Raw genomic sequence first — 13,656 nt, forward strand, 5'->3', positions numbered from 1 at the left:
GATATATACAGTGTTTGTTTACATTTACTTTGTTTACAAACATTTGAGTATAACAAGCTTATATTTGGGGTTCTGATGAGGTACGAGAATTTAACCAATAGTAAAACATACATTAGTATCTAACTATGTACTCGACTGACCGTAAAACATACAACTTCAAGTCATCAGTCCTTGACCCTCGAAGTAACCTGTAACCAATCCCTGTCAAGCAACCCCCACTTTGTCAATGGGTGAGTTCGTTTTGCATGGCTCGATGCCCCGGTTTGGTAAAGATTTTTAAAGAACAATGGAATGGTTTAAAAAACGAAACTCCGCACCCTGGGCACCGGGCCTTGTTAAACGAGCTTGCCCAGTGTGGTTGATAGTCCGGCAGTCTGATAGGGGGAATCACGTTTTCAACACCCACAATACACATACAGTCACGGCGTTCAGATCCAATCAGATGCCAATACTGATATGTTGGGCCCGCCTCCTTTATAATTTCCTCCTCCAGCGCAGAGCAGCACATCCGCAGTGTGTGCGCCCGGTTTGTGTCAACTTGACGAGTCGAGATGGCAAATGTGTTGAGAAATTCCGCCAAATTCGGGTTTTCAGGTATGTGAACTTACCTGACATTGAGTAAGAACAGCAGGAAGAGTTGAATGGCTATTTCTCATGAGTTTCGATGGCCCAACAAACAATAATATCAGTGGTTAGATTGCATGGCTAAGTAGTTACCTAGCTAGCTAGCCTCCCCTTCACTAGTCACTACTTTCAGAAACTAGAGCAAAGTTCACAGAACGCTTGTGTCTGTCCTTATGTCGCGTAATGTCACATTGTCAGTTTGCGTGGGCTATCTAGGAACTATCAAATAGCTAACTATATCAACTAGCTAATATATCGTAGCGAGTTGTTGTCATATAAGAACATCTCTAAAATAACTAATCACACATATCATACCCCACAAAAAATGCTAACCTACCCTGTTATTGTAATTGTGAGAGCCTGTCTTTGGGGTGTGCAATATGTGTGTCTAACTTTTTCACTTTAATGTAGAAGTGTTCAGAAACAATCAATTTTTATTTACAATAAAAATGACTCCAAAATGGCTCAATACATTATTTACCATTTAATTTCTATTCTATTCTAAAACAGCAAATGCATCCAACCAATTTGTGGTCGCAAGCTTGATGTAGTCATTGCATGCTATGAATATGGGACCAAATACTTAACTTTTTACTTCTTTAATTGACGTAAGTGAATTTGTCCCAATACGTTTGGTCCCCTAAAATGGGAGGACTATGTACACGAAGTGCAGTAATTTCTTAACAGTTCACCCGATATGGATGAAAATACCCTCAAAATTAAAGCCAACAGTCTGACCTTTAACCTCATAGTCCTTGTATCATTTCAAATCCAAAGTGCTGGAGTACAGAGCCAAAACACAAACAACATGTCACTGTCCCAGTACTTTTGGAGCTCACTGTATATATTGAATATGGTTCCATTTCAGGCACAGCCATCGTCTGATAATACAGGGTCACATCGTTTCAGTGACACTGTCAACTATCAGGGGTGGAATCGTTATTCCAAAACCTTTTCCAACGGACACCGTTTACTGCAAATGGAAAGAGTTTTGCCCCCTGAGTTTACTGGACAAACATTGTTCACAAACTTGTGTTTAATTGTCCTTTGCGCTGTTGGCGCAACTTTCCTTTTGTTATAAAGAGAAAAGGTTCCTGACTCCTCTTCCCCTAGAATACACCTGCAGGGCATAAGATTTCTTTGTATTTTATTAGGATCCCCATTAACTGTTGTAAAAGCAGCAGCTACTCTTCCTGGGGTCCACACAGAACATGAAACATAATACAGAATGACATAATACAGAACATCATCAGACAAGAACAGCTCTTGGACAGAACTATAGACATTAAAAAGGCACACGTAGCCACATATCATTGCATACACACAAACTATCTAGGTCCAATAGGGGAGAGGCGTTGTGCCCTGAGGTGTTGCTTTATGTTTTTATAAACCAGGTTTGCTGTTAATTTGAGCAACATGAGATGGAAGGAAGTTCCATGCAATAAGGGCTCTATATAATACTGTGGGCTTTATTGAATTTGTTCTGGATTTGGGGACTGTGAAAAGACCCCTGGTGTTATGTCTGGTGGGTAAGTGTGTGTGTGTGTCAGAGCTGTGTGTAAGTTGACTATGCAAAAATGTGGGATTTTCAACACATTATTTCTTATAACAATAAGTGATGCAGTCAGTCTTTCCTCAACTCTTAGCCAAGAGACTGACATGCATAGTATTAATATCAGCCCTCTGATTACAATGAAGATGGTCTGCAGATTTACAGAAGGTGGCTGTTTTCTGCCTCCTGACTAGTGCTGAGCGATTAGGGCTTTTTGAGCTCAGTTCGGTTTCGATGATAACAAAAAAATAATTGCTAATTTCAGTTTCATTAGTAAAAAAAAAAAAATGTTTTTTATAACATGAAATGCATTGTGGGTTGAATGCTGTAACAACACAGAATGAAGCGATTTAATAACAGTCCCATGATGCTAGTGTCTGCCCATTACTGCTTATCACTTATTAACCATCATTTATTCACATTACTTTAATACAATATTTCAGTTGTTGTGTTTGTTACATTAGTATTTTTTGATGACTTTATCTCATTCCAAGTCATCATCTCATCACTATAGAGCTGCTGCCTCTGCTGCCTGTCAACATCACTATTTTAGTAGTTCTTCAAAGTAAATAAGGCAGACTTTTATGACTGCTGAAAACCAATACCTCGCCAAGCACTGTTTCCCCTCTTGATCACGCATTCTTCTCTTATGTAGCAGGCATAAAAGAAACAGACAGGACAAGTAGCCACGCAATGGATTATGGTCATTGTAGTTAATTAGCACCTTTTTCTGTGGTAAACTATGTAGAACATTGGCATGTTGGAAACTACAAGTCCCTACTACATCGCACAGTTCGGGCATGATTGGATTTATCTCTAGAGAAACTGCAGCGCAATTACACAACGAAAATGGAATTCTAATAATTGAACAGACGTCGGTCAATTTTAGTTTTTTTAAAAGCCGAAATTATTAAGTTCACTTGTTATATTATTATTTTGTTATTGTTTTATTATATTGTTGTTGTTCTTTGGCAGGTGTGTTGTCCATCCACAGTAGACATGGGAGAGAGTGTGTGTCGCCGTGCTTCTCTCTGCAGCAGAGGAACAACTCTACCTCACCTAAGGTCAAGGTGGATCTGGACAGCAGTACAGGTACACCCCTGCACAGCTTCTTTACCTGTTCCAAATGGCACCCTGTCCCCTACATCAGAGTAGACAGCCCTGGTCCTGGAGACCAAAGGTACTGTTTACATCAGGGTAGACAGCCCTGGTCCTGGAGACCACAGGTACTGTTTACATCAGGGTAGACAACCCACAGGTACTGTTTACATCAGGGTAGACAGCCCTGGTCCTGGAGGTATCAGGTACTGTTTACATCAGGGTAGACAGCCCTGGTCCTGGAGGTATCAGGTACTGTTTACATCAGGGTAGACAGCCCTGGTCCTGGAGGTATCAGGTACTGTTTACATCAGGGTAGACAGCTCTGGTCCTGGAGGTATCAGGTACTGTTTACATCAGGGTAGACAGCTCTGGTCCTGGAGGTATCAGGTAGTGTTTACATCAGGGTAGACAGCCCTGGTCCTGGAGGTATCAGGTACTGTTTACATCAGGGTAGACAGCCCTGGTCCTGGAGGTATCAGGTACTGTTTACATCAGGGTAGACAGCTCTGGTCCTGGAGGTATCAGGTACTGTTTACATCAGGGTAGACAGCTCTGGTCCTGGAGGTATCAGGTACTGTTTACATCGGGGTAGACAGCTCTGGTCCTGGAGGTATCAGGTACTGTTTACATCAGGGTAGACAGCCCTGGTCCTGGAGGTATCAGGTACTGTTTACATCAGGGTAGACAGCCCTGGTCCTGGAGGTATCAGGTACTGTTTACATCAGGGTAGACAGTCCTGGTCCTGGAGACCACAGGTACTGTTTACATCAGGGTAGACAGCCCTGGTCCTGGAGACCACAGGTACTGTTTACATCAGGGTAGACAGCTCTGGTCCTGGAGGTATCAGGTACTGTTTACATCAGGGTAGACAGCCCTGGTCCTGGAGGTATCAGGTACTGTTTACATCAGGGTAGACAGCCCTGGTCCTGGAGGTATCAGGTACTGTTTACATCAGGGTAGACAGCCCTGGTCCTGGAGGTATCAGGTACTGTTTACATCAGGGTAGACAGCCCTGGTCCTGGAGGTATCAGGTACTGTTTACATCAGGGTAGACAGCCCTGGTCCTGGAGGTATCAGGTACTGTTTACATCAGGGTAGACAGCCCTGGTCCTGGAGGTATCAGGTACTGTTTACATCAGGGTAGACAGCCCTGGTCCTGGAGGTATCAGGTACTGTTTACATCAGGGTAGACAGCTCTGGTCCTGGAGGTATCAGGTACTGTTTACATCAGGGTAGACAGCCCTGGTCCTGGAGGTATCAGGTACTGTTTACATCAGGGTAGACAGCCCTGGTCCTGGAGGTATCAGGTACTGTTTACATCAGGGTAGACAGCCCTGGTCCTGGAGGTATCAGGTACTGTTTACATCAGGGTAGACAGCCCTGGTCCTGGAGGTATCAGGTACTGTTTACATCAGGGTAGACAGCCCTGGTCCTGGAGGTATCAGGTACTGTTTACATCAGGGTAGACAGCCCTGGTCCTGGAGGTATCAGGTACTGTTTACATCAGGGTAGACAGCCCTGGTCCTGGAGGTATCAGGTACTGTTTACATCAGGGTAGACAGCCCTGGTCCTGGAGGTATCAGGTACTGTTTACACCAGGGTAGACAGCCCTGGTCCTGGAGGTATCAGGTACTGTTTACATCAGGGTAGACAGCCCTGGTCCTGGAGGTATCAGGTACTGTTTACATCAGGGTAGACAGCCCTGGTCCTGGAGGTATCAGGTACTGTTTACATCAGGGTAGACAGCCCTGGTCCTGGAGGTATCAGGTACTGTTTACATCAGGGTAGACAGCTCTGGTCCTGGAGGTATCAGGTACTGTTTACATCAGGGTAGACAGCTCTGGTCCTGGAGGTATCAGGTACTGTTTACATCAGGGTAGACAGCTCTGGTCCTGGAGGTATCAGGTGGTGTTTACATCAGGGTAGACAGCCCTGGTCCTGGAGGTATCAGGTACTGTTTACATCAGGGTAGACAGCCCTGGTCCTGGAGGTATCAGGTACTGTTTACATCAGGGTAGACAGCCCTGGTCCTGGAGGTATCAGGTACTGTTTACATCAGGGTAGACAGCTCTGGTCCTGGAGGTATCAGGTACTGTTTACATCAGGGTAGACAGCTCTGGTCCTGGAGGTATCAGGTACTGTTTACATCAGGGTAGACAGCCCTGGTCCTGGAGGTATCAGGTACTGTTTACATCAGGGTAGACAGCCCTGGTCCTGGAGGTATCAGGTACTGTTTACATCAGGGTAGACAGTCCTGGTCCTGGAGACCACAGGTACTGTTTACATCAGGGTAGACAGCCCTGGTCCTGGAGACCACAGGTACTGTTTACATCAGGGTAGACAGCTCTGGTCCTGGAGGTATCAGGTACTGTTTACATCAGGGTAGACAGCCCTGGTCCTGGAGGTATCAGGTACTGTTTACATCAGGGTAGACAGCCCTGGTCCTGGAGGTATCAGGTACTGTTTACATCAGGGTAGACAGCCCTGGTCCTGGAGGTATCAGGTACTGTTTACATCAGGGTAGACAGCCCTGGTCCTGGAGGTATCAGGTACTGTTTACATCAGGGTAGACAGCCCTGGTCCTGGAGGTATCAGGTACTGTTTACATCAGGGTAGACAGCCCTGGTCCTGGAGGTATCAGGTACTGTTTACATCAGGGTAGACAGCCCTGGTCCTGGAGGTATCAGGTACTGTTTACATCAGGGTAGACAGCCCTGGTCCTGGAGGTATCAGGTACTGTTTACATCAGGGTAGACAGCCCTGGTCCTGGAGGTATCAGGTACTGTTTACATCAGGGTTAGACAGCCCTGGTCCTGGAGGTATCAGGTACTGTTTACATCAGGGTAGACAGCCCTGGTCCTGGAGGTATCAGGTACTGTTTACATCAGGGTAGACAGCCCTGGTCCTGGAGGTATCAGGTAGTGTTTACATCAGGGTAGACAGCCCTGGTCCTGGAGGTATCAGGTAGTGTTTACACCAGGGTAGACAGCCCTGGTCCTGGAGGTATCAGGTACTGTTTACATCAGGGTAGACAGCCCTGGTCCTGGAGGTATCAGGTACTGTTTACATCAGGGTAGACAGCCCTGGTCCTGGAGGTATCAGGTACTGTTTACATCAGGGTAGACAGCTCTGGTCCTGGAGGTATCAGGTACTGTTTACATCAGGGTAGACAGCTCTGGTCCTGGAGGTATCAGGTACTGTTTACATCAGGGTAGACAGCTCTGGTCCTGGAGGTATCAGGTACTGTTTACATCAGGGTAGACAGCTCTGGTCCTGGAGGTATCAGGTACTGTTTACATCAGGGTAGACAGCCCTGGTCCTGGAGGTATCAGGTACTGTTTACATCAGGGTAGACAGCCCTGGTCCTGGAGGTATCAGGTACTGTTTACATCAGGGTAGACAGCTCTGGTCCTGGAGGTATCAGGTACTGTTTACATCAGGGTAGACAGCTCTGGTCCTGGAGGTATCAGGTACTGTTTATATCAGGGTAGACAGCTCTGGTCCTGGAGGTATCAGGTACTGTTTACATCAGGGTAGACAGCCCTGGTCCTGGAGGTATCAGGTACTGTTTACATCAGGGTAGACAGCCCTGGTCCTGGAGGTATCAGGTACTGTTTACATCAGGGTAGACAGTCCTGGTCCTGGAGACCACAGGTACTGTTTGCATCAGGGTAGACAGCCCTGGTCCTGGAGACCACAGGTACTGTTTACATCAGGGTAGACAGCTCTGGTCCTGGAGGTATCAGGTACTGTTTACATCAGGGTAGACAGCCCTGGTCCTGGAGGTATCAGGTACTGTTTACATCAGGGTAGACAGCCCTGGTCCTGGAGGTATCAGGTACTGTTTACATCAGGGTAGACAGCCCTGGTCCTGGAGGTATCAGGTACTGTTTACATCAGGGTAGACAGCCCTGGTCCTGGAGGTATCAGGTACTGTTTACATCAGGGTAGACAGCCCTGGTCCTGGAGGTATCAGGTACTGTTTAAATCAGGGTAGACAGCCCTGGTCCTGGAGGTATCAGGTACTGTTTACATCAGGGTAGACAGCTCTGGTCCTGGAGGTATCAGGTACTGTTTACATCAGGGTAGACAGCCCTGGTCCTGGAGGTATCAGGTACTGTTTACATCAGGGTAGCCAGCTCTGGTCCTGGAGGTATCAGGTACTGTTTACATCAGGGTAGACAGCTCTGGTCCTGGAGGTATCAGGTACTGTTTACATCAGGGTAGACAGCCCTGGTCCTGGAGGTATCAGGTACTGTTTACATCAGGGTAGACAGCCCTGGTCCTGGAGGTATCAGGTACTGTTTACATCAGGGTAGACAGCCCTGGTCCTGGATGTATCAGGTACTGTTTACATCAGGGTAGACAGCCCTGGTCCTGGAGGTATCAGGTACTGTTTACATCAGGGTAGACAGCCCTGGTCCTGGAGGTATCAGGTACTGTTTACATCAGGGTAGGCAACCCTGGTCCTGGAGGTATCAGGTACTGTTTACATCAGGGTAGGCAACCCTGGTCCTGGAGGTATCAGGTACTGTTTACATCAGGGTAGACAGCTCTGGTCCTGGAGGTATCAGGTACTGTTTACATCAGGGTAGACAGCTCTGGTCCTGGAGGTATCAGGTATTGTTTACATCAGGGTAGACAGCTCTGGTCCTGGAGGTATCAGGTACTGTTTACATCAGGGTAGACAGCTCTGGTCCTGGAGACCACAGGTACTGTTTACATCAGGGTAGACAGCCCTGGTCCTGGAGGTATCAGGTAGTGTTTACATCAGGGTAGACAGCCCTGGTCCTGGAGGTATCAGGTACTGTTTACATCAGGGTAGACAGCCCTGGTCCTGGAGGTATCAGGTACTGTTTACATCAGGGTAGACAGCCCTGGTCCTGGAGGTATCAGGTACTGTTTACATCAGGGTAGACAGCCCTGGTCCTGGAGGTATCAGGTACTGTTTACATCAGGGTAGACAGCTCTGGTCCTGGAGGTATCAGGTACTGTTTACATCAGGGTAGACAGCCCTGGTCCTGGAGGTATCAGGTACTGTTTACATCAGGGTAGACAGCTCTGGTCCTGGAGGTATCAGGTACTGTTTACATCAGGGTAGACAGCTCTGGTCCTGGAGGTATCAGGTACTGTTTACATCAGGGTAGACAGCCCTGGTCCTGGAGGTATCAGGTACTGTTTACATCAGGGTAGACAGCCCTGGTCCTGGAGGTATCAGGTACTGTTTACATCAGGGTAGACAGCCCTGGTCCTGGATGTATCAGGTACTGTTTACATCAGGGTAGACAGCCCTGGTCCTGGAGGTATCAGGTACTGTTTACATCAGGGTAGACAGCCCTGGTCCTGGAGGTATTAGGTACTGTTTACATCAGGGTAGGCAACCCTGGTCCTGGAGGTATCAGGTACTGTTTACATCAGGGTAGGCAACCCTGGTCCTGGAGGTATCAGGTACTGTTTACATCAGGGTAGACAGCTCTGGTCCTGGAGGTTTCAGGTACTGTTTACATCAGGGTAGACAGCTCTGGTCCTGGAGGTATCAGGTACTGTTTACATCAGGGTAGACAGCCCTGGTCCTGGAGGTATCAGGTACTGTTTACATCAGGGTAGACAGCCCTGGTCCTGGAGGTATCAGGTACTGTTTACATCAGGGTAGACAGCTCTGGTCCTGGAGGTATCGGGTACTGTTTACATCAGGGTAGACAGCTCTGGTCCTGGAGGTATCAGGTACTGTTTACATCAGGGTAGACAGCTCTGGTCCTGGAGGTATCAGGTACTGTTTACATCAGGGTAGACAGCTCTGGTCCTGGAGGTATCAGGTACTGTTTACATCAGGGTAGACAGCTCTGGTCCTGGAGACCACAGGTACTGTTTACATCAGGGTAGACAGCTCTGGTCCTGGAGACCACAGGTACTGTTTACATCAGGGTAGACAGCCCTGGTCCTGGAGGTATCAGGTACTGTTTACATCAGGGTAGACAGCCCTGGTCCTGGAGGTATCAGGTAGTGTTTACATCAGGGTAGACAGCCCTGGTCCTGGAGGTATCAGGTAGTGTTTACATCAGGGTAGACAGCCCTGGTCCTGGAGGTATCAGGTACTGTTTACATCAGGGTAGACAGCCCTGGTCCTGGAGGTATCAGGTACTGTTTACATCAGGGTAGACAGCCCTGGTCCTGGAGGTATCAGGTACTGTTTACATCAGGGTAGACAGCCCTGGTCCTGGAGGTATCAGGTACTGTTTACATCAGGGTAGACAGCTCTGGTCCTGGACGTATCAGGTACTGTTTACATCAGGGTAGACAGCCCTGGTCCTGGAGGTATCAGGTACTGTTTACATCAGGGTAGACAGCTCTGGTCCTGGAGGTATCAGGTACTGTTTACATCAGGGTAGACAGCTCTGGTCCTGGAGGTATCAGGTACTGTTTACATCAGGGTAGACAGCCCTGGTCCTGGAGGTATCAGGTACTGTTTACATCAGGGTAGACAGCCCTGGTCCTGGAGGTATCAGGTACTGTTTACATCAGGGTAGACAGCCCTGGTCCTGGATGTATCAGGTACTGTTTACATCAGGGTAGACAGCCCTGGTCCTGGAGGTATCAGGGACTGTTTACATCAGGGTAGACAGCCCTGGTCCTGGAGGTATCAGGTACTGTTTACATCAGGGTAGGCAACCCTGGTCCTGGAGGTATCAGGTACTGTTTACATCAGGGTAGGCAACCCTGGTCCTAGAGGTATCAGGTACTGTTTACATCAGGGTAGACAGCTCTGGTCCTGGAGGTATCAGGTACTGTTTACATCAGGGTAGACAGCTCTGGTCCTGGAGACCACAGGTACTGTTTACATCAGGGTAGACAGCCCTGGTCCTGGAGGTATCAGGTAGTGTTTACATCAGGGTAGACAGCCCTGGTCCTGGAGGTATCAGGTACTGTTTACATCAGGGTAGACAGCCCTGGTCCTGGAGGTATCAGGTACTGTTTACATCAGGGTAGACAGCCCTGGTCCTGGAGGTATCAGGTACTGTTTACATCAGGGTAGACAGCCCTGGTCCTGGAGGTATCAGGTACTGTTTACATCAGGGTAGACAGCTCTGGTCCTGGAGGTATCAGGTACTGTTTACATCAGGGTAGACAGCCCTGGTCCTGGAGGTATCAGGTACTGTTTACATCAGGGTAGACAGCTCTGGTCCTGGAGGTATCAGGTACTGTTTACATCAGGGTAGACAGCTCTGGTCCTGGAGGTATCAGGTACTGTTTACATCAGGGTAGACAGCCCTGGTCCTGGAGGTATCAGGTACTGTTTACATCAGGGTAGACAGCCCTGGTCCTGGAGGTATCAGGTACTGTTTACATCAGGGTAGACAGCCCTGGTCCTGGATGTATCAGGTACTGTTTACATCAGGGTAGACAGCCCTGGTCCTGGAGGTATCAGGTACTGTTTACATCAGGGTAGACAGCCCTGGTCCTGGAGGTATTAGGTACTGTTTACATCAGGGTAGGCAACCCTGGTCCTGGAGGTATCAGGTACTGTTTACATCAGGGTAGGCAACCCTGGTCCTGGAGGTATCAGGTACTGTTTACATCAGGGTAGACAGCTCTGGTCCTGGAGGTTTCAGGTACTGTTTACATCAGGGTAGACAGCTCTGGTCCTGGAGGTATCAGGTACTGTTTACATCAGGGTAGACAGCCCTGGTCCTGGAGGTATCAGGTACTGTTTACATCAGGGTAGACAGCCCTGGTCCTGGAGGTATCAGGTACTGTTTACATCAGGGTAGACAGCTCTGGTCCTGGAGGTATCGGGTACTGTTTACATCAGGGTAGACAGCTCTGGTCCTGGAGGTATCAGGTACTGTTTACATCAGGGTAGACAGCTCTGGTCCTGGAGGTATCAGGTACTGTTTACATCAGGGTAGACAGCTCTGGTCCTGGAGGTATCAGGTACTGTTTACATCAGGGTAGACAGCTCTGGTCCTGGAGACCACAGGTACTGTTTACATCAGGGTAGACAGCTCTGGTCCTGGAGACCACAGGTACTGTTTACATCAGGGTAGACAGCCCTGGTCCTGGAGGTATCAGGTACTGTTTACATCAGGGTAGACAGCCCTGGTCCTGGAGGTATCAGGTAGTGTTTACATCAGGGTAGACAGCCCTGGTCCTGGAGGTATCAGGTAGTGTTTACATCAGGGTAGACAGCCCTGGTCCTGGAGGTATCAGGTACTGTTTACATCAGGGTAGACAGCCCTGGTCCTGGAGGTATCAGGTACTGTTTACATCAGGGTAGACAGCCCTGGTCCTGGAGGTATCAGGTACTGTTTACATCAGGGTAGACAGCCCTGGTCCTGGAGGTATCAGGTACTGTTTACATCAGGGTAGACAGCTCTGGTCCTGGACGTATCAGGTACTGTTTACATCAGGGTAGACAGCCCTGGTCCTGGAGGTATCAGGTACTGTTTACATCAGGGTAGACAGCTCTGGTCCTGGAGGTATCAGGTACTGTTTACATCAGGGTAGACAGCTCTGGTCCTGGAGGTATCAGGTACTGTTTACATCAGGGTAGACAGCCCTGGTCCTGGAGGTATCAGGTACTGTTTACATCAGGGTAGACAGCCCTGGTCCTGGAGGTATCAGGTACTGTTTACATCAGGGTAGACAGCCCTGGTCCTGGATGTATCAGGTACTGTTTACATCAGGGTAGACAGCCCTGGTCCTGGAGGTATCAGGGACTGTTTACATCAGGGTAGACAGCCCTGGTCCTGGAGGTATCAGGTACTGTTTACATCAGGGTAGGCAACCCTGGTCCTGGAGGTATCAGGTACTGTTTACATCAGGGTAGGCAACCCTGGTCCTAGAGGTATCAGGTACTGTTTACATCAGGGTAGACAGCTCTGGTCCTGGAGGTATCAGGTACTGTTTACATCAGGGTAGACAGCTCTGGTCCTGGAGGTATCAGGTACTGTTTACATCAGGGTAGACAGCCCTGGTCCTGGAGGTATCAGGTACTGTTTACATCAGGGTAGACGGCCCTGGTCCTGGAGGTATCAGGTACTGTTTACATCAGGGTAGACAGCTCTGGTCCTGGAGGTATCAGGTACTGTTTACATCAGGGTAGCTCTGGTCCTGGAGGTATCAGGTACTGTTTACATCAGGGTAAACAGCTCTGGTCCTGGAGGTATCAGGTACTGTTTACATCAGGGTAGACAGCTCTGGTCCTGGAGACCACAGGTACTGTTTACATCAGGGTAGATAGCTCTGGTCCTGGAGACCACAGGTACTGTTTACATCAGGGTAGACAGCCCTGGTCCTGGAGGTATCAGGTACTGTTTACATCAGGGTAGACAGCTCTGGTCCTGGAGGTATCAGGTACTGTTTACATCAGGGTAGACAGCCCTGGTCCTGGAGGTATCAGGTAGTGTTTACATCAGGGTAGACAGCCCTGGTCCTGGAGGTATCAGGTACTGTTTACATCAGGGTAGACAGCCCTGGTCCTGGAGGTATCAGGTACTGTTTACATCAGGGTAGACAGCCCTGGTTGGAGGTATCAGGTACTGTTTACATCAGGGTAGACAGCCCTGGTCCTGGAGGTATCAGGTACTGTTTACATCAGGGTAGACAGCTCTGGTCCTGGAGGTATCAGGTACTGTTTACATCAGGGTAGACAGCCCTGGTCCTGGAGGTATCAGATACTTCATGGTTTTGATTTAACCCGACCTGGAAGACCAGAGATGTGGAATTTAGGAAATCACTGAACTGTAACTACACCCCAAAAATCTAAATGTCTTAGATTTTCCCCAGACCGCATAAATGGTCTCCTGATGTGGTTTAAGCATTGGTGAGGACTTCCAATTGTGTTGTTTTTCTTCTGTCAAACAAATGTGATTTTGAGAGTGAAAACCTGAAAAACAGAAACCTGGAAAAACAAAATGGAATCAGGCAAAAATTGTAAGCGTGTTTTTTATTTTATTCATAGGGCCCTATTCCCTACATAGTGTACTATTTTAACCACAGCCCTATTTATTTATTATATTCAACCTTTATTTAACTTGTTAAGTCAGTTTTAAGAACAAATTCTTATTTACAATGATGCTCTACCGGGCCAGACCTGGACGACGGGTTAGGGTTTGCACCACAGGGATTAGGCTGCCATTTGTTGTCTCCCTCTCCTTCTCCCTCCCTCTCCCCCCTCCTCCTTCCCCCTCCTCCCCCTCCCCCTCTCCTCCCCCCTCTCCTCCCCCTCTCCTCCCCCCCTCTCATTCCTCCTCTCCTCCCCCCCTCTCATTCCTCCCCCCTCTCATTCCTCTCCCCCTCTCATTCTTCTCCCCCTCTCATTCCTCTCCCCCTCTCATTCTTCTCCCCCTCTCATTCCTCTCCCTCTCCTCTCCCCCTCT

The 13,656-nt window shown here is 48.4% G+C and overlaps 1 protein-coding gene across 1 annotated transcript in view; it reads left to right on the top strand.

Annotated features, from left to right (window-relative positions):
* Positions 1–441: 441 nt before the first annotated feature.
* The window catches only part of eci1 (enoyl-CoA delta isomerase 1), a 19,419-nt gene continuing 6,204 nt past the window's right edge, over positions 442–13,656 (top strand). The window contains exons 1-2 of the mRNA XM_071391121.1: positions 442–594; positions 3,152–3,268. Coding sequence (XP_071247222.1) covers positions 552–594; positions 3,152–3,268 — 160 coding nt within the window. The 5' untranslated portion in view covers positions 442–551. The remainder of the gene's footprint in view (positions 595–3,151; positions 3,269–13,656) is intronic.

The sequence above is a fragment of the Salvelinus alpinus genome, chromosome 1 (assembly GCF_045679555.1).
Source record: "Salvelinus alpinus chromosome 1, SLU_Salpinus.1, whole genome shotgun sequence".
NCBI classification, from domain to species: domain Eukaryota; kingdom Metazoa; phylum Chordata; class Actinopteri; order Salmoniformes; family Salmonidae; genus Salvelinus; species Salvelinus alpinus.